Below are 21347 nucleotides of genomic sequence, written 5' to 3' on the forward strand. Positions count from 1 at the left end.
CGTTTTTATGGACCATCTTCTTAGTTTTTTAATTTTCTTTACGTGCGTTTGTTTACGTTATCTTATTTATTTATTTTTTTTATTTTATATTCTATACGTGTGTGTAGTAAAAAGAAATTATCGTACTATTATTTTTTTTTTTTTTTTTGTTTCCGAAAAATATTTTATGAAATCCTGGACATTCATCACATAAGACATAAGTAATATAGAAACAATTAAATATATATGGATGTGTGAGTGTATGTATTTGTCTCTTATAAGATTGTTAGTTTGGCACATCAATGTGCAATGAGTTTGCTTTAATTTTTATAGGAGTATGCTTGCCAACGGAACAATAAGCTTACTATGAGTACGCCCAGAAGCTAAAGTGAGATAGTGTAATCAAGAGCGCTGGTATTATATTATCTGCTTGAAGTGAGGGAGTATATGGTGCAGGAACTTCTAATGTGGCATTTGCAGGTATATATCCTAGTTGCTACGCCACCATAACTTAGAGCATAATTTAAAACTCTTTCTCTGCGTTGAGTGAAAGTATTCTTCTTCTATCGCGCTCAAATACACTATCGTTGTATCTTCTCTTGGCCACTGACTTATATACGTATTTGTTAACAGTGTATAAATCTGTGTTACTATTTTTGCACATTCATGCAAGTATGTGACAATGCAGGCGCTGACACCATAATGCCTACTATACTGTGTGTATTAATACAGTACCCATATGCTTGCCCATGTAAGGTGTTTGGTCCTGTTTGTTCATTCTGTCTGGGTATTATATGAATTTTGATGTGTAAATTTGCTAAGGACGCACATTTCTTGTAGTATATATGTAAGTACATATACTTTTTAGTCAGTTCTAGTCGAAAGTATGGGCTTCAATACCGGGCAGAATACGAATGCTGCACCCTATAGACTAATAGAATTAGATTTCACACGATTGAGAAAAAAACTAATTCCTATAAGCAAAGAAAAAATTGGATTAGCGAAATAAAAGTCATAGAAATTGCTGCAACCAAAAACGAACCTCTGAATTTGTCAGCAAAGTGCCCAAAAAAATGGTAAAAGTGCCAAAATCACCTAAATTGCGAATAAATCGAAAACAGTAATAGATAGAAAAAAAGTTGAATACAAAAAAGATGCGCCTTTCCAAGCCACTCAAAAGTAGCCTTGTTGAAATTAATTTCATTAAATAGTTTTTTTGCAAATTGCAAAAAACCGCAAATTTGGCCATTTTTTGAAAAATTCATAACTCAGTCCCATTTTGATATTCCTTTCGTAGTCCTTAACATATGCTCTAAATTTTAAGATGATACAATTAATAGTTTTTGCAAACCGTCGTGTTGAAGAAAAAATGGTCCCTTCGAAAAATGGCTCTAAAAAAGTTTATTGTTATTAAAAATTATTATTATTAAAAAATATTATTGAAAGCTACCCCAGATTAAAAATAAACGTCAATTTCTGATTCTTAGTTCCGGAGATATCGTTGGTTTTACAACGCGTAGTCATTTTAAACCTACACGCTCGAAAGGGCGCCGAGCGCTCAGCGAGGAAGAGGGCGTGGCCTAATTCGGCGGCTCGCCCCACCAACGTGCCGCCGACGGCCTCCTGCGAAAATCACTGTTTTTCGATGCAATTTTAATAGTACTTCTAAACAAGATGGGATTATGAAATTTTAGCATGTTGAACACTAACTCTTGACGAAGATCAGCGCGTGTGAAAAATGGCCGTAAGTGGTCTCAAAACTTTTTTAGAGCCATTTTTCGAAGGGACCATTTTTTCTTCAACGCAACAATTTGCAAAAACTATTAATTGTATCATCTTGAAATTTAAAGCATATGTTAAGGACTACGAAAGGAACATTGTATCAAATTTTCAGCTCTTCATATCCAAATGGAACTGAGTTATGAATTTTTTAAAAAATGGCCAAATTTGCGGTTTTTTGCAATTTGCAAAAAAACTATTTAATAAAATTAATTTCAACAAGGCTTCTTTTGAGTGGCTTGGAAAGGCGCATCTTTTTTGTATTTAACTTGTTTTCCATCTATTACTGTTTTTGATTTATTCACGATTTAGGTGATTTTGGCACTTTTACCATTTTTTTTGGGCACTTTGCTGACAAATTCAGAGGTTTGTTTTCGGTTGTATCAATTTCTACCACTTTCATCTCGCTAATCCAATTTTTTATTTACTTATAGGAACTAATTTTTTGAAAAGTCTAATTCTATCAGTCTACTACAACTATATTCACTGCTGCGTACAGTCCGTCACATACAACAACTTGAATACTGCAGCTAGAGTCTTTCTGACTCAATTTAAGAGAAAGAGTATTCCTCTCACAGTGTACACTGACGCACGCCTATATCTATAGGCATCTTGAAGTAATCCGATGGACCTTACACTGGTTTTTCAGGAGTATAAATGTCCATACCTTTTTTTTTTTAATCACTACGGTTATACATTCCTAAAAACATAAGCAGTGTGACCTGATAAAGTAAATTATATTGACACACCTATATGAGTGCCCTTATACGAAGCGTGGAGTGAATGTGCCAATGAGTTATTAATAAGGTAAGGGAAACTATAATGAGCTTTGAATTATTAGTAAATTTCTAGACTTTAAATTTTTAAAATTTTGAGGGTTTCCTTTCCACGAAAATGATCAAGTTGTTAATTTGTTAGTTGATTTCTGCTTTAAAATTATTTTATTTTTCAATAGTTAATTTGTGTATTTATGTGTTTAATTTGTGCAAATTATGGTAATTTTTTATTTGGTCGTTAACTAATTTCAATCTTTTTTTCTACGACATTTCTTTCTTTTATAAGCTCCTGCATAAACACTTTCTTACCACTTCTCTTATTTTTCTTATTACTTGCAAAATAAAGTAACGGGGATCTGATTCAATATCGTTTTACAAAAATAATTTGAATTATCGTGTGCGTAAAAGTAAAATTATTAGATTACATTCAATCCTTTTTCCATCTTTAAGAATTCTTTTTCTACAACTAACAATATTAAGTACAAGTATGTTTGTGTATATTTATTTGTTATTTTGGTAGATCACTTTAAGTAGCTAGTAGATCTAGGGTAAAGAGTGTCTGGTATTCCAGCAGGACTAATGGGCATGAACTGTTCTAGTTAGTAAATTCAGGATAGGAATAGAAAGATCGCTCTGGTTAGCAGATTTGGAATATAGAATGTCCACTACTCAAGCAGAACTAAAGGGATGAACCGCTCTAGGTAGCAGGCTCAGGATAGGAATAGTGTATTTGTTCTGTCTCGTACGTGTGTATCTACGTGTGTAGTATAAAAGATCACTCATTTTTATTTCTCTACTATTACTGAATACATAATGTCATCTTATTTTTTACTCTTTTTTATATTTTATAACAGTAAACTTTTTTTTGTTTATTTTACTGTCAGTGTATGAGTGTGTTATTTTTTTTTCCTCTAACTATAACGTAATACCGCATGTATTATGCCTTCCCCAAAGGCACACTATACACACGTCAGCACACACTGTACTATATGGGGTACTATATGGTATTTATAAAAATGCTTCTTCCAATGGTGTTTATTGTTTCTTTACAAATAGCACTAAGAGAACATATAGTTAACACACAAATAATCAGACACTAAGCCACGCTTTACTACCAATTTTCGTTGAACAATTAATCATAATTATTTAGCATTATCGTCCCGTTAAAACTGGATGTTTAGGGACTGTAGTCTAACGCTCCCTGACGGGCTGCATTACCAGCAGTATGTCCAACTATTTGATTGCTTACTTTTCTCAGTAGAATGTGGATATATATATATATATATATATATATAAACACATATAGTAATATGAAAAAAGTTCAAATATCTAGTTTTATTCTCCTTAGTTGTAGAATGTAAGTTAAAAAATCGCTTTGATTTACTGTTTTATACTCCGTTGGTGTCAATCCATCGTCCAGTGGCTTTTTATCTATTTATAGCCTTTTCAGATAAAATAGTTTAATAATTCTAATCACTTTCACTTTATTCTACTTTTTTTCAGTTGTCTTATTTTCTGTTTGGCTTGGTTACAAATTAATCGTACAAAATAATAAAGTAAAGAAAAGGACAGTAAGTCACTTTTTAACAGAAATGTTTAGCAAGTTACTTGCATGATTTAGTACTGTTCTCGATGAGCACGGTCTACTAACTGAAATGCCATGCAAAGAAATGCATCTTGCGTGGAGCTTCAGTTAAATCTTTTTTGTTTAACATGCTATGGGGCTGCTACTTGATGACTTCATGTATTGAAGTTTAGCAGTTCGTTTCTGTTGTCACTTGACACTACCGAGATTCACGAAGTACACAGTCAGCTTTGTTAGGTGACGACTTTTGTCAAGTTTGACTCTTTTAAGAGTTTTTAAATGTGATCATTGAGGAAATAAATATACTATGAAATAGAATTAAAAATAAAAAGTCTATTTATTTTTACAAGTCGTTATTTGACTCTTAAGAAAATAAAAGTTAACTTAAAATCTTCCCACAAACATTTTAAATTCTGAGTTATGTTTATCTTTTTCTGGCGCTCAAAAAATTTAAGGGTATTATCAGCTATGGTCAGACACTGAATGCATACATTTTTTAGTTGCAATGTTCCTTCAGGAAGGAATATTGTATTTCTTGAAAAAAAGGCGAAGCTTAGTGTTATATATTGTATATTTAAAAAATATATATTAATAGATAACTGAGAGAATAAAATGACAGCTTTCAAGAATTTAAGCTCAAGTATTTCTAGTATATCACACTTTTATAGGTATCACTTATGCTAAAAAGAGCAATTTATGATCTTACTTTGTAAATTAAATTTTATCGTTTTCATGTACTTACCGTCTTGTTTTTCAATTTCAGACTATACAAAATTTGCTGCGACAGAGGACTTCGATGCGGAAAAATCAGGTGTGGATTGTTGTTTAATATATTTTATCAATCATTTTCTAATTTTGGTAGAAAGATTGATTTTTAGTTTCCATGTCTAATTTATGTATATAATTTTATATTTAATACGTAATGTATAGAATTCTCATTATAATGTAACCATATTAGTAATGAAGCAATTTTTTTGTATACAAAACAACTAAAATTGCTGAATGTATTTCTATTCAAAAATGAAATTTAAAGTTAAATTTAACTTAAAGTCAATACTTATAGTTTTTTAATTTTCAAGCTTACTTGATAAAGTATTCTCTTAGAAATTTAATAGGGTGCTTTTTCTTTTATTTGTTTACAGAAAACAAATATATCACAATGTTAACGTGTTCATAACTTTAATTTACTGTGTTAATTTTTCTGTTACCCGTAAAGAATAATTTATAAACGTCAGTGGTATGTTAAATAATTTGTTAGATTTTTCCTCTTAAAATTATAAAATAAAGGAATACTTACACTTTAGTGGGTACTAAAAATGCTTACACAAAGAGGAAAAAGAATCTACTTGCATGAAATGTCACTTCTAACCAAATATTTTATAAAAAAATATAGCAATTTTAAAGCCTACTTTCAGAGAATACAAAGCTACTCATAAAAAAATTGTTTTCACAGAAACTCAAAAGCACACTTATGTCATCACTGCTTTATTATGCTAACATTCATCTGAATCTCAGTTGTTCTTTGCTTAACCATTTTTCTACTTACTTACTTAATATCTCTTTCCTTCTTTTTCTCTCTCTCTTTCTCTCTCTGTTTTCCTTTTCTATTTATGTTGATATTTGATATACCCAACATTCTGTTATTGAAGGTATTTTCAAGATAAACTAGACCTTTACCACAGCACGCTCCCAAAAAATGCTTATCTTTACAATTACCTACGTGAAAACTTAAGAATTAATGTGCTGGATCAAAGAAGAAGATGCTTCCAAGAAATCTTGTGTACTAGACTAGAAAGAATACAACTTGTTATACTTCCTTACTTTAGCTACTCTTTTGTAGTACAGTACAAATATGAGCGCTTAAAGGGGGCGATTAATGTATATTGGTGCTGGAGTCCTGTATAATATTTTTATCATCGAGTATGCAAAGTGCAACAAGTGTGGTATTTTTTTCTGAAATCCACTTGTTATAGTATTTTCTGAATAATTAGATTTTGAAACCTATTTCTTGCAAAAAATGAGCACGTTGACTTTATTATTTTAGAATGTTTATATAGAAAAAAGATTTCTTCTCAAATATATACGTAAACTGACAGTTAATGTTCCTGACGTAGAATTTTTCAAAAAAAAAAAAAAATGAAATATCTTACAATTTTGTAATAAGATAATTAATATCTACCATCATAGCTTAAAAGTTTCTAAATTGAAAGCCTTCTCGAAAGGGTATGAAAATTTTTTTAAGTTAACCTAAAATATTTTGAATTCAAGAAAATACTTACTTTTCGTAACAGTTGTGGTGGTCACTTTGAAGGTCGGTGTTTGAGTGGAAACAGAGGACTCAGAAAGTTTCAATTGAATAAAAGTTTAATAAAGGTTTTGGATAATAGAAGATGTTAAAGATGTTTACTCATTATATAAAGAATTAACACCCTCTGGACCAAGGTGGTAGTGGGTACGCATAAAAATCAATCGAATGATGTACATTTTGAAAAAAACTGTCATTTCAATTCATACTGTTATATCTGTATGATGTGACTTTGATTATTTTAGCAATTTACGGTGCAACATGTGTGTAGTTTTGCTACTCTATTGAAAATAACTCTGTGGTCTTACCACGTGGTAAACCACATAGTTTTACCACGTGGTTTACCACGTAGTTTTTGTCTCAAAATGCCACATGGTTTATAAAACCAGGTGGTTTTGTAATACCACGTGGTTTTTTCACTAAGAAGCTCAATAGTTTTCACAAATATTACCTTCTTCTTCCTAGTTCTATTGATGAATTTTTTTCTTGTCTTGTTATATACTATTGTAATAAATACTTTTACAGTTTTCTAAGCGATTTCTGTTCCTCTATTGAAAAAAATCACGTGGTTTTACTACGTGGAAAAACCATGTGGTAAGCCACGTGGTTTTACATCGTAAATCACGTGGTTTTGTTTCAAATTAACACAGGGTTCCATAAATCACGTGGTTTTATTACGACTATGTGATTTTTTAAAAACCATGTGGTATTTTTAGACAAAACCACGTGGTTTATGATATAAAACTACGTAGTTTACCACAAGGTTTTGTACGTGGTAAAACCACATGGTTTTTTTCTATTTTTGAGAATATCGGATACGACAAACAAACATAGAAAATGAGGTTATCTCTATTTTATATTCAGAAGCTGCAATCAGTTTATTAATCACAATAAATATTTTTCTTACTACCTCCCCCGAAAGTTCGAGTTTCGGTGGCTGTAAATAGGGACGAAAGCCGATATCCCTTCCCTATCGATGCGACATTTATATCGCATAAAGGGGTCGGGAGAAAAGCTCCCTGCTCCTTACTTTTCTTTGCGTGAGAGAGAGGTAGAGAGAGTGAGCAGCAGTGCAAATGTTCATTAGTATTAAGTATTTACCTACGCAGCGTTTAATAATTTTTTTTTAAGCTGTGAGAAAATTTGGAGCACGTGTCGAACTCGAGTGTGATTATAAATTTGTTGTGCAATACATGTTAATTCTTTCGGTAATGTGTAACGTAGTAAATTTCTAACACAAATCTGAATATAGAAACGATCATAAGATGATTGTTAAAAAATCTCATCAAAATTTAACTCTTGACTTTTGCAGCAACCAATGCCGAGAGTCGAAGAAATAATCATATTAGCGTATAAATGATTGAATACTGTTGATAAGCAAAAATAATGTTTATACGATATCATTTAGTACCTTATAAAATTTAAAGAATTTTGAATTAAATTAAATTGTTTTGACCGACTTTTTCGCATTTCGGGCCTGTTAACATCCACTTACCAACAACCCTCGCTTCACTTGGGTCGTAAATGTTATTTGATGATACAGGCTCTTTAATTTTGCCCTAAACATAACCTACCACTACTGAAGCTAATTATTTTCTGATTGTTAATGAACCACAAATTTTCGGCCGAAGCTGCAGGAAAAACAGTGTACATTACACGGAACGTTACTTAATAATGCGTTCCGGCGGTTTACCCCTCGGCTTCGCCTCGGGGGACAACTTCGCCGCCGGAGCGGAGAAGTTGTCCCTTGTAATATAATGTACTATGAATTACATGTTGTGTGTAGTTTAAAAATCTAGTTAATACATGTTAAAAATGATGTTTCTATATTCCAGAGTGTCTTTTTTGGGTTTTTTGTGTCATAACAAATGTAAAAGTACAAAATAATCATACACTTCAGTTTAAGTTAATTATATTCTATATATAATATTTAAAAATAATATATTACAGCGTCTTACATTATTTTAAGGATAATTATATAATTAATTAATATGGTACGAACATCACGTGAATTGTCACGTAAAAAATCTCGTGATTTAAACTGTGATCAATCACACGATGCATAGCATGATATTTTCGAGCAAAAAGTCACGTGATAAATCACGTGATTTTCTTCAAATTGACGTAAGAAAAATATTATATTGTAATAAGTATTACAATTATCAAAATTATGATAATGATTACCATGACTAAGATAAGTACGATTTTACTTGTAAATACAATTATTACCGTTCAAAACCAGGGTTATTAAAATACATGTACGTAATTAAGACTATAATCATCATTAAAATAATTATGTGATAATTATAATTATTCTGATTTTTTAATTATTGTGATAATAATAATATTTATAATAATAACAAAATAATAATAGTAATAATAATAATTATTATAATGATTTTTACAGTTTAGACGGTGGTAACAAAAGTTATGATGATGATGAACATGCTCATTCTTTTTATGATTGAAATGAGTATGATAATGATAATAACGATTATGATAATTATAAAATTATGAAGATACTAATTACTATGATTTTTTTATAGTAATAATAGTTATTCTTATGAATGAGATGAATGCAATTGAATGAATCACATGATAATGATGATTGTGTTTATGATTGAAATATATGTTATGTCTATTACAATATTTATTAAGACTGAAATGCACACACATACACGTGCGGGCGTACAATGACTATGATAATGTTTATGATTGCGATGATTGTAATTATAATTATAGAAATTATCAATAGTATTATTGTTCTAATCGCCATGATAACCATTACCCGATACTAAAAATCCATATCAATCCATATGGTTTTTTTTATTGGGCGTAATTATCATCATAGTTAACATCATCTTTATCACAACAATTATTATCGTTATTAATATGACAGTCATTGCATTTGTTTTCTCAATTATTATCATAATCATATCAATAGCCTAAATTATTCATCCTGATCATAATCACTACCAACTTAATTGTTATTATAGTCATCTTAATTATCATACTCGTTACTGTAATCGTCATGACCATAAACATCACTGAATTTTAATTATTATCATAACAATCCTTATAAAAACTATAACCACTAGTGTAATCATCTCTATCTTCATTATTATCATAATTTTGATAATTGTAATACTTATTACAATATAATATTTTTTATTACGTAAATTTAACGAAAATAACGTGTTTTATCACGTGACTTTTTCATGATGTGTAGCGTGACATTTTACTCGAAAATATCATGTAATGTATTGTGTGATTAATCACAGTATAAATCACGTGATTTTTTACGTGACAATTCACGTGATTTTTGTAAGTAGGATATTATACTTTGAAAAAAAGTTTGCCTCATATGTGAACAACGCTAATGCTTAATTATTAACTATTAGAGATGTGTGTACTAAGACGCTGAAGTCATAAGATGCAATAGTAAAACAATGAAAAATTTTAGTCAAAGATGTTTGAAACATTCATGTACGAATCGCTTAAAATTTTTACACTTTTAAAAACTTAGTTTAAAAATAATCACGTCGTATCTTGAAGGGAAAGCAAAATAAACCAAAAAATAAGACTAAAGCTACATTATATAATTGATAGTCAACTGATTTTATTATTTTCACAGAGCTTTTAACTAAAAATTATTTATACACTTCTAAACATTTACTTACGTTATGATTGTTACTGACTATTATATATACATCTTTATTTATACTATACATATTATATATACATAGTTTATCTATAATTGACTGAAGCATGCATCTTCATTGTAGACACTGTTGTACGTGCTGCGCTTGGCAACAAACTTTTGTTATTTGATCTGTAATGAGGTCCACCTACGGTCCCTTAAGTGTATAATTAAATAAATAAATAATCTAGAAAAGGTATTGTAAGCGTGGTGCTTACAGGAGAACAAAAATATTAAGATGGACCAAATGAAACGTATATTATTGGTATAAATACTTATACTGCAATACGAATTAAAGGTACGCTGTTGAAAAAGTTATTAAATTTACTAAGAATTTTATTAAATTTTATAAACTCTTACGATATATAGGTATACTTAATCTACAGAAGTAATAAAAAGTTTAATGATACAATAATACAAATTAATGACATTTTATAAAGTTTTGCCGAAAAATTTTTAACGATGTACACATCAAGAAAAACATAATAATACCTTTTAAAAAATAATCATAATACTATAAATTTCGAGCATAAACAGCAAAGAAATGTACGAAAATCGTGCCAAATAGCTACATTTTGTTTACAATATATTATATAAGACAATATTATTCTAATCTTTGATAAATGATGAGTATTGAATATAATAATCTCCAAAATTATAATCATTTATACAAAACACTTCTTGTTCTTTAAGCTGTAAAAGATAAATATACAGATATGAACAGATTAAGAATGATTGAACAAATTGTAGCAGTCAATTACTATTACAATCACTAAATCATATACCATGTAAGAGTAGATATAAGTGATCTGTTGGAAGTGAGGCGGGAAAATGACTATACGAAAGTATATAACATTTTCCATGATAAAACTCTATATGCAGAGCTCTTTTTGATGCATACGTCTAATAGTTGCATTGGCCCAGTATACACAGCAAGGTTGGGTATAAGAGAAATAAAGGAAAGGATTTGAACACGTTTCGTCCTAGATCGTTGGCGGGACTCATCAGTGTGGCTGTGCCAACGATCTTAACCATAGACGCTGGTGTCGCAGGATGGAATTTTTGCGTATGATATGCATTGACATACCACGGGCGTATGTATGTATGATGGAGCAGAAGGGCTGGACGAACAGTGCAGGATGTTGTGCAACATTATTATATGTCGCGAGTCTAACTCTGATCCAAGACTCAAATTTTATTATATTTAATTAGTTAAAGCACCCTTCACTGTCATATGAAATAGGAGTAGAGATAAGTGATCTGTTAAGGGTGAGGCGGGAAAATGACGTATACGGAAGTATTTAACATTTTCCACAATAAAACTCTATATGCAGAGCTCCTTTTGATGCATAGGACGAAACGTGTTCAAATCCTTTCCTTTTTTTCTCTTATACCCAACCTTGCTGTGTATACTGGGCTAATGCAACTAGAGGTAAGTGTACCTATCTCCATGCTCTGCCCTATTACCGTGGATTTTGAAAAACTGATGATTACTAGCTCAAAATAAAAAATGTTTCATATAAAATAATTTTTCAATTTTAATAATCTAAAATGACGTTAATGTAGATGCAATTCAAACAGAAATATTTGTGTATATTTTGAGTAAATAATTATTTTCTACGGTATTCGGTACAACGCGCTCATTAACTGATTGTGTGCGTATTTCCGCGGTGAGCGTACGTAAACATAACCCTATACTTACAGAACGCACGACAGTAAACGCGCAATCAATAAGTAGATAAGCACGTCAATCCAACGTAACCAAGATAAAGAAAACTAAAAAAGGAAAGAAAGGCAAGAAATCGATCGAAATAAAGAAAAACAAAAAGTTTTACTCTCCAGAGACATTAAAATTAGCTTTGAAAAGTATCTATTCTGGAAAATCTATTGCTGAGTGCTCAAAAATGTATAAGATTCCTACTAAATGAATAAGCAAGTACAAAAAAAAGTAATATTTTTTTAAAGCAATAAATAAGTCATGTAGAAAATGTAGGTGAAGTTTGCATTTCTTTTCATATTCCGCAAATACAACTTTCTTCACCCACGGTAATATGGACACGGTGATTGGGACATCCGCGGTAATACGTACACGGTAATAGGTACACAACCACGGTAATACCAGCATACCGTGTTTATTCGTTTTAAAAATATTCGACTGCAGTTTTAGCTTCATAAAATTTTTTTAAATATTCCGTAAGAGATTATGTAAGATTTAAAAAAAAAATATTCCAAAAAATTTTAGTATACCATTTTTTATGGTGCATTTAAGTTGGAATTTTCAGTAGGTGCCACGGAGATAGGTACACTTACCCCTATTGGACGTATGCATCAAAAGGAGCTCTACATGTAGAGTTTTATCATGGAAAATGTTAAATACTTTCGTATATGTCATTTTCCCGCCTCACCCCCAACGGATCACTTATCTCTACTCCTATATCATATGACAGTGGAGGGTGCTTTAACTAATTAAATGTACTAAATTATATTGTTTTTTTTGGCAGTCTAAGTCAGTTATTCTTTTAATAAACTGGCTTTTTCTTCTGCTTTTGGAGATTTTGGTAAAAAGGCATTAGTTTCTTCCAAGTGTTTATTTGTTTTTTATTTTATTAATAACAAAGAAAAGCTCATATAAGTTTGTATATAAGAATTGACATAAGATCTTACCTAAGATCTTATATAAGTTCTTATGAATTATTTTTTCCTGGGCATACGTTAGTTGAAAAGTTTACTCTCTCACTTAAGACATTATTATTATTTATTAGTGATTATTATTACTGTTAAAATAATAATTATCATGATTTCCAAGGTATAGTTGTTGTGAAATATAATTGAGAAGACATAATTATGTTTTATGTAATAAATAATACTTTTGATGTTTTTTTCCATCTAGAATTTATTACTGTATACTATTCTTTCTATCCTTTATTATACATACGTATTAAAGTATAAATCATACGTTAATAGTATGTCTCAATATTCGTGTAGACTCTTGTGCCTTAGCATCTATTATAGAATTGCGAGAACAGGATCCATAAAATCAAGTTGTATAACTAAAGAGACCCTCCAGTGGATCATACAATGACGGATATTAAAAAAATTGAAGAGTTTGTACTCAAACATTTCGTAAACAATCGCTTAATATTTCTATTACGTAGATTAAAAAAACGTATCCTTGCGCAATAATCGGAGTCTATAATAAGACAGTATACGCAGCTTTCTAGTACGTTAGTAAGTTATTTAGTCAATTAATGTACAAAAAAAATATAAAGGTCATTATCTAGACTAATAGCATTCCTTGATGCCTCTTGAGTGGAATCATTAGTAAAAGATTCTATAGAAAAAAACACGTGGTTATACCACGTAGAAAAACCATGTAGTAAACCACGTAGTTTTATATCATAAACCACGTGGTTTTGTCTAAAAATACCACATGGTTTTTGAAAAACCCCATAGGTTTAGTAAAACCACGTGGTTTTCAGAACCATGTGTTAATTTGAAACAAAATCACGTGATTTATGATTTAAGACCACGTGGCTTACCACATGGTCTTTTCACAAGGTGAAACCACGTGACTTTTTTCAATAGAGGGACAGAAATCGCTCAGAAAATTGTTTGTGAAAGTATTTATTACGATAGTATATAACAACACAAGAAAAAAACTTATCAATAGAACTAGGAAGAAGAAGGTAATATTTGTGAAAACTATTAAGCTTCTTGGTGAAAAAATTACGTGGTATTACAAAACCACCTGGTTTTAAAAACCATGTGGCATTTTGAGACAAAAACTACGTGGTAAACCACGTGGTAAAACTATGTGGTTTACCACGTGGTAAAACCACGTGGTTATTTTTAATAGAGTATTAACACAAAATAGAAGGTTGTAGGGATGTTATTCCCATTTATGATGAATTATTTAAACTATTCAAATTATTTAATGTGTTGACGTAAACTACGCTGAGCATCGTAAGCCACTTTGAGCGTATCTTAAAAATGTACCCTTGCAGCTTCTACACCAATATTCGACTTCTATTCTGGAACAGACGATGTCCTGCGCAAGCTATTATTATTTTGCATAAGTCATTCTTAATAAAATTTTATTGACGAACAAGCTAACAATAAACTTCAGAATGTCTTGAACTCGTTGTAAAACACAATTTCTTACTACAGATATTTTTTATCATATCTCAATATACACAATAATGCTGATTTTGATAAAAATATTAAGCATTAGCAGTCGTATATGAAATAATTTTATGGTTACCATTAGCTTATTTGTAAATAAGTTACTTAAAATTTTTATTAGCTGAAATGTTCAAAATCTGGGTGTAGTTGAAAAATATTCTACTTATTCTTGTAACTAAGAAAAAATCAAATGCATAATTCTCCTAATCATCAAGAAAACATTGTATAAAATCCACTGCAATGAAAAATTTGAGATACAGTAAACGATACATAGAGTATAGTTTATGACAAACACATGTAAAAAAATTCACAATAGTTCTAAAAATGATAGTGATAAGTAATAACAGATGGACGTGGGTTGAAAATGTTTTGAGGAGCTGGACAGGGTTGCTATATTTAAGAGATACATAAAAAAACTGTCAAATATTCATACCAAGTAAATTTAGTGTGCCGATACAATAATTTAAATACTTATATAAGTGGCATTATTTAGTAAACGGAAAAAGTTTTAGAAATATCTTTGAGTGATTGAATAAGTCAGTAGCTCGTGATTTTACTTTTATCCAATGTTAGAAATTTTTATGCACGTATAAGATTTCAGCACAACTATTACTTTCTCTCTATAAAACCTATTGTCAATGTCATACTCGTTTTCTAGAATAGGCTCTGATGAGCGTGATATGATTGAAACTATTCATTTATTCATGCACCTCTAAATCTTAATTTTAGTTAACAGACCACATAAATTTGTGTTCGAATGGACAAACTATTGCTACATTTCTTGTAATACTGATCACCTTTACAAAGGAATAAGTTTCTTTTGCTAGTCATTCTTCAAGACAAGTACATTTTTTTTATGATACACATAGAAATATGTAAACATTCATGATTATTTTTTGTATAATGAAAATACTAACATACAAACTATATTTATAGATATTCATATTATTTTACTTTAGTACATTTCTTCAATGAACAGGTTTTTGTCGACTAGATAGAAAAAAATCGAAAAATTTAGTGGGTCCTTGAAGTAGATAATTGAAAAACATAGTTTCGTAATAATGTGCAGAAAATTGGTGTTTTTCACACTATTTTTAGTGTGGCAAATCAAATTTCCCACACTAATCATGGAAAAGTGTGTTGAATACTATTTCTCGATGTACAGCAAACATTTTTTATTTTTCAGTTATCGAAAAACTATTTTTCCGCCCTCGGGTGGTTTTGGGAGGCTGATACTTCCTCAGGCAAAAAAGCAGTTTTCCGATACTTGTTCGAGAAGTCTCCTTTACGAACCTCGTTACGGACCTCGCCTTCGGCTCGGGCCGCAAACCTCTCGGTTCGCAAACAAAGACTTTTCAAACTCGTACGAAAACTACTATTTCGGTGTGTGGCAAAGGTTTCTTATTTTACAGTGTGCAAAAAACCATTATTAGGTATGCATAAAACATTTTCCAGTGTGCGGAAACTAATCTTCCACACTCCTAAAATTATTTTTCCAAAAATTTCTTAAAAATGATAAAATATCGTACGTTATTTAAAATGTGACTAACAAATCCTTAATACATTTTGAATACAGTAGGATTCAGTAAAAATAACTTACACGTACTCTTTGTATAAATTTTTGAAACTGTAGTACATTAAACTCCATTTGACTTTAATATTAATCGATTAGATAGTTGAAGCACAAGAATTACAAACAAAATTATAAAATTTTGAAAAGATTAGGTTTGTTAAAATTTTTTTCCAAAATAACGATTACTTTACTTGTAACAGTAAACAGCCAATAAATTAATTATTGAGTCAGTTTGATTTTACCAAGGACAGAGCATAGTACAATGTTGCTCTCTGGTGGTTATATATTTTTTGTAATGATACCCTCATTTTATCTAATTTACTTTTTTGTTCTAAAAATGTTTGTACAACCTCTTTTTTAAAACAATTAAAAATTAGTGCATTAGTTTCAAATTTATTATTTAAATTTCTTACTTTTAAATTTATATCAATTTTCCTTACACATTTTAGGCAGAATTTTTTACGTACTTCGTGCGGACGATTTCCCGCACTCGTGTGATTGACTTGCACTCGTGGCCTTTGCCAGTTTCTCGTGCCATACGATTTCACTCGTGCTGCACACACGTGTGCTCAACTGGCGCTCTTTCCCAGTAAATTCAGACATTTGCGTTAAACAAAAAGTATACAAAGATAGATTGTGCTTAAGTTTATGGAAGAAACAAGTGATGTCATCAGGGTACATGTATTTCAAATGTTACCATGCAGTAAACGTTTGAGTACAAAGTGACGTCACTCTTGATTTTAATGAGCTTCACTTTTGTCAACTATATTTTTTGTAAGAAAATGTTAATGTTTTCCAATACTTTATCTGACCAACCCAATAAACATAATATTATTTTTCGTTTTACTATTGGAAATTTTACTTTTCTCACAAGTATAAATCAATATTAAGTTGTAAGTAATGAAGTAAATGCAAGAATTAAAACTTGTTACTTTTATAATTGATACAGTTACATTATGATACAAACGTACAAAACTATCGAACAATTTTTCAACACACGTTTGATACGGTGACCAGATTTTCAAAATAGTATTCCACAAAAATTTCCATCCTCGTACAATCTTGCTCATAGTATAAGCCTGGCTTATCGTGGTGTACTGATACACCTATCATTGTCATATATATTGTGACCCTCAATTGCGACAAAGCAAGATATTGTTCAAAAACATTTTTCCAGCGAACTGTTGATAACAATTTTTGTTACATACTCAACAAATGGTTTGTTGGCTGGAAAGAAAATAAATAATACTGTTTAACTTTCTTCAAACAAAAAACTACATACTTCTTTAAAATAAGTACGTATATACCTATACTTCTTCAATTTGGATTGCAATATTCTAAAAACTGGAGTTTTTAACAAATTTAAAAAATATTTTATATAACTGTTGCTGTGTTATTTTAAAACTGGTGCTATTTCTGTGAACTGGAACTCCTTTGTTAACATACCTGTAAAAACTAAAAAATGTAGTAGTATTATACTTTATATATAATTTTTTTATTTTATATACTAATTAATGGATGATTTGCAAATGAACCCTCGTCATTTAAATGCATTGACTGAATATTAATTTAAAGAAAATATATTCATAATGTAGACACCCTCTTAAATAAAAAAACGTATAAATTTGAAATGACCCAAGCCTGATTTACTTGAAGTTCTCTTACATCAAAAAACCAACAATTTTTTATGCATTAAAACATGACATTTTTGTTCGAAGACTCACAAGGTATTTAAAAAGTTGTAGAGAAATAACGTGGTTCAAGGGAATAAGATGGTATTATACATATATATACGCCTTTATGTCTAATTTATGAGTTTTAGCTCTAACTTTTAAACTAAGTATTACAAAATCTACATATTTGTTGACTATTCACTGCTCACAATTTATTGACATTTCTTTCATTTATCAATATTTATTTACGATATGCTGTACCTTTATATGTTTTGTATAGTCCAAGTATTGATATTTTAATGTCAAAAATAATTTTATGATGTAATTTAGAAAAAATTAACATTCCGTAATACGTTCTAAGGTATAATATAATTACGTACATAAGAGTGAGACCTTAAGATCCCTGGACTGCAGCTCTTTATATCACGATTTTGTTTGTAAGCTTACAACGCATATTTCATAGAAAGTTTTTATACTTTTCTTAACTCTTATTTAATTTTTTATACTTACTTATTTGACTATCATTATTAGCCTTAAGTTTCAATAGGTTATCTTAAATATAAAATATTATAATCACGGAACTAAGATGTATATTTTTTAACACTGACTAACAAGCAAGTCCACCATCGAAAATTTCAAAACCAAAGATATTTAATAAAATATTTAATAGAAGATGTTACATTATGTTTTTTTTTAATGTAATAAAAACTCATTGTTATCATATTTAATTCACAGTAAACGGTGTTTTAAATAGTTTATCGCTTTCATGATTTACATTCCCGTTTCTCCAATTTCATCGGAATGTTAAACTAAAATATTATATGTACACATTCTTACTACAAAATGGACTTATCATAAAAAACTTAAAGTAAGAAAAATTTTTGCGGACCCCCTTAACTATTAGTTCATGTTGGCACGTATGTGTTTATGTCAGACAATCATTAATATCATTGCAATAAAAATTCTTATTTATACTAGATCTTGTGCACTAAATAAACATACATATTCTAGTGGGACTTCACCCTCTGCTCGCTTCGTGCATCAATCTCCTATTGATAAATAGACAATAAACCTTGACATATGACTTCAGAAAGAAGACAAAAGGTTAAAAATAAGAAAAAAAATTGTTTATTTTAATGAAAAACACGAATTGTAAAAGTTATAATAACAATTACATAAAAAGATTAATACTTCTAACGTGAGTTAAGTATGGTTGTTACAAAAAAAATTAGCTTTAAACACGCGTTCTTGGCCCAAGTGCACCGAGCGCACCAAGCAACCCCTAATCTGGTCACTAGTATATATACTGACATTTCTATGCAACTGATACATAATCGCTGTAATATTTTTATCTTATATGTATATTTTACAATGTCATTTTAATAATACTTACGTTTTGAAGCGACATAGTTGTAAATATGCAGACCGTAAATAAAAAACTAGCTGTTTACACTTTGATTTAAGGTAAAGTTGTGTTGCTTTAACGGCTTTCGACAGCGTATATACTATTTGCGGGTTGCTCGGTGCTCTCGGAGTAACCAGAACCTTAGTCCCGAACACGCGTTCTTGACAAAAGTGCACCGAGCGCACCAAGCGACCCACAACCAGTATATACACTGTAGAAAGCTGTAAAAGCAACACAACTTTACCTCCAATCCAAGTGTAAACAGCTAGTTTTTTATTTACGCTCTGCATATTTGCAACTGTGTCACTTCAAAACGTTAGTATTATTAAAATTATATTGTAAAATGTACACAGAAAACAAAAATATTACAGTGATTATGCATCAGTTGCATAAAAATGTCAGTGTATATACTGGTTACCAGATTGGGGGTTGCTTAGTGCGCTCGGTGTGCTTGGGCCAAGACGGTGTGTTTGGGACTAAATTTCTGGTCAACCCGAGCGCACCAAGTGCCCAGAATCACTGAATCGAACAAATCTTATAAAAAGCATGGTTTAGAACAGAAGTAAATTAAATATTATTATTTTAATCAATGAAAACGAAAAGAATCTTAGGGTTGTACGTGACACATTTTTAAAATAGATATTGTTACTCATTAGTTTTATTTTTTTTTATTCACTTTTTGATTAACACAAACATTTTAGCATAATAATGGGTAATCATTGACATTTGATATTCCGTTCAAAATAGTTTATTCTGTATTCTTAAATAAGTAAAAAACTATGTGTCAAACATTACTTTAATCATTAGTAATTATTTACATGCTATTTAAATTCTTTGTTGACCCTTTCATAATCTTTATTGTAATGTCTCTTCAGTGCATTTTTCCTTGAAAATTGACTTCCACAACGTTTACAAATTTTATTGTGCTCCGTGTTATGTATATGTAAATGACGACGTAAATGTGTTGTTCTTGTAAATTTTTGGTTGCAGATAAAACAACACATAATGTTACTATATGTACGCTCTCTTACGTGGCGTATGTAATAGTTTGTTCTTATAACTGTACTGCACACTAAAATATTAATAAATTTAATAGTCTAAATTGTATTATGGCATAGGTCACGTGACTCATAAATGTGTTGATAAGTCAAATCATAATATTTATATGAAATTTCCTGTTGAATCCTAAATAACATTCAAGAAGGCTTGACACCACAGAAACTAAATTTTAAGTAAAGTAATATTTTCCAGAAATATAAGTAAATTAGATGGTTTGTATAATGGTACACGGTTGCGAATAACTTAACTAAATAAATTCGAAGTACTAAACAAAATAATAACTGGAAAAAGAATTGAAAAAAAATTTTTGTTCCAAGAACAATTTGAAATTCTGTAGATCATTCTTCATTGCTATTTAGTTTTTACAGAATACAATTTCGTTCAGTATTGACATTTGCTATGGCCATTAATAAACCTTAAGGTTAAAGTTTTTTTTTATCTTGATACATACTTAAGAAAACCTTTGTTTTTCTATCGACATCTTTATGTAGCATTATTAGGATGCAAAAATAAAAATAATTTATTTATTGAAATAGGTAAAGAGATAAATTCAGATACACAAAACATTGTTTGGGAAGAGATTTTTGATTAAACGATACATTTCTACTGAAAAGTTGATTATATCAATTATTTTTTTTTGTACAGAAATTTAAGTAATTTTCTAGTAACTATTGAGATAGAATACAGATAACTACCGTAAGAATAAAAAAAATAACATTAAAAACTGTACTTATCCTTCATATTATTTTAATAACTAAATCAAGGGTATTCAAAAAATATTTTTTTGTGGTCTTATAGGGCTCGATAATACGGTTCGCAAAACTAATTCTTATATATAAGGAGAAATTTCCATGCTTTCTATCATTTTATAACTTCAATAAACTTAGACACATAGTTATGTGATGTTATGAACAAAGAAAAAAAATTAACGCACCAAGAACATCATACTTACCCATAAATATTTTGAACATTTTTATTGTATCAATAGATAATATTAATATATTATATTATTGTGCATAAATTTTATTTATTTTCCTCTTGAGTAGCGTGGTAAGACAGATGAACAAATTTGGAATAATAAAAAAACCTTTTTTACATAATAAAAAATTTTTTATTTGAAAAGTATATAAAAATGTTTCTTGAATGAGAAACTTGAGTTCAAAGTCATATTATATAGTCAAACTATAAAAAATATTTTATGCAGACAATAGAAGTTCATTGAAGCACAAGAAAAAACGTGTGGTGAGAGTGGGGGATGGGAAGCAAAATTGTGGGGAGAGACAGTGAAGGGGCGTTGGTTGCCATTGGTGGGTTTGATTCAATATTTATAA

At 29.9% G+C, this 21347-nt stretch overlaps 1 protein-coding gene across 3 annotated transcripts in view; it reads left to right on the top strand.

The window, feature by feature from the left end:
• PCB (Pyruvate carboxylase) overlaps window positions 1–21347 on the top strand; it is a 953241-nt gene that overhangs the window by 427155 nt on the left and 504739 nt on the right. Inside the window, exon 8 of one of the 3 annotated variants that reach the window (XM_089592492.1) lies at window positions 4883–4930. The exons of the other annotated variants lie outside the window; for them this stretch is intronic. Coding sequence (XP_089448618.1) covers window positions 4883–4930 — 48 coding nt within the window. The remainder of the gene's footprint in view (window positions 1–4882; window positions 4931–21347) is intronic. 3 annotated transcript variants of the gene reach the window in all.

The sequence above is a fragment of the Copidosoma floridanum genome, unplaced genomic scaffold (assembly GCF_036245765.1).
Source record: "Copidosoma floridanum isolate Cflo_tuat_1 unplaced genomic scaffold, Cflo_Japanese_pri ptg000018l, whole genome shotgun sequence".
Lineage (NCBI taxonomy): Eukaryota > Metazoa > Arthropoda > Insecta > Hymenoptera > Encyrtidae > Copidosoma > Copidosoma floridanum.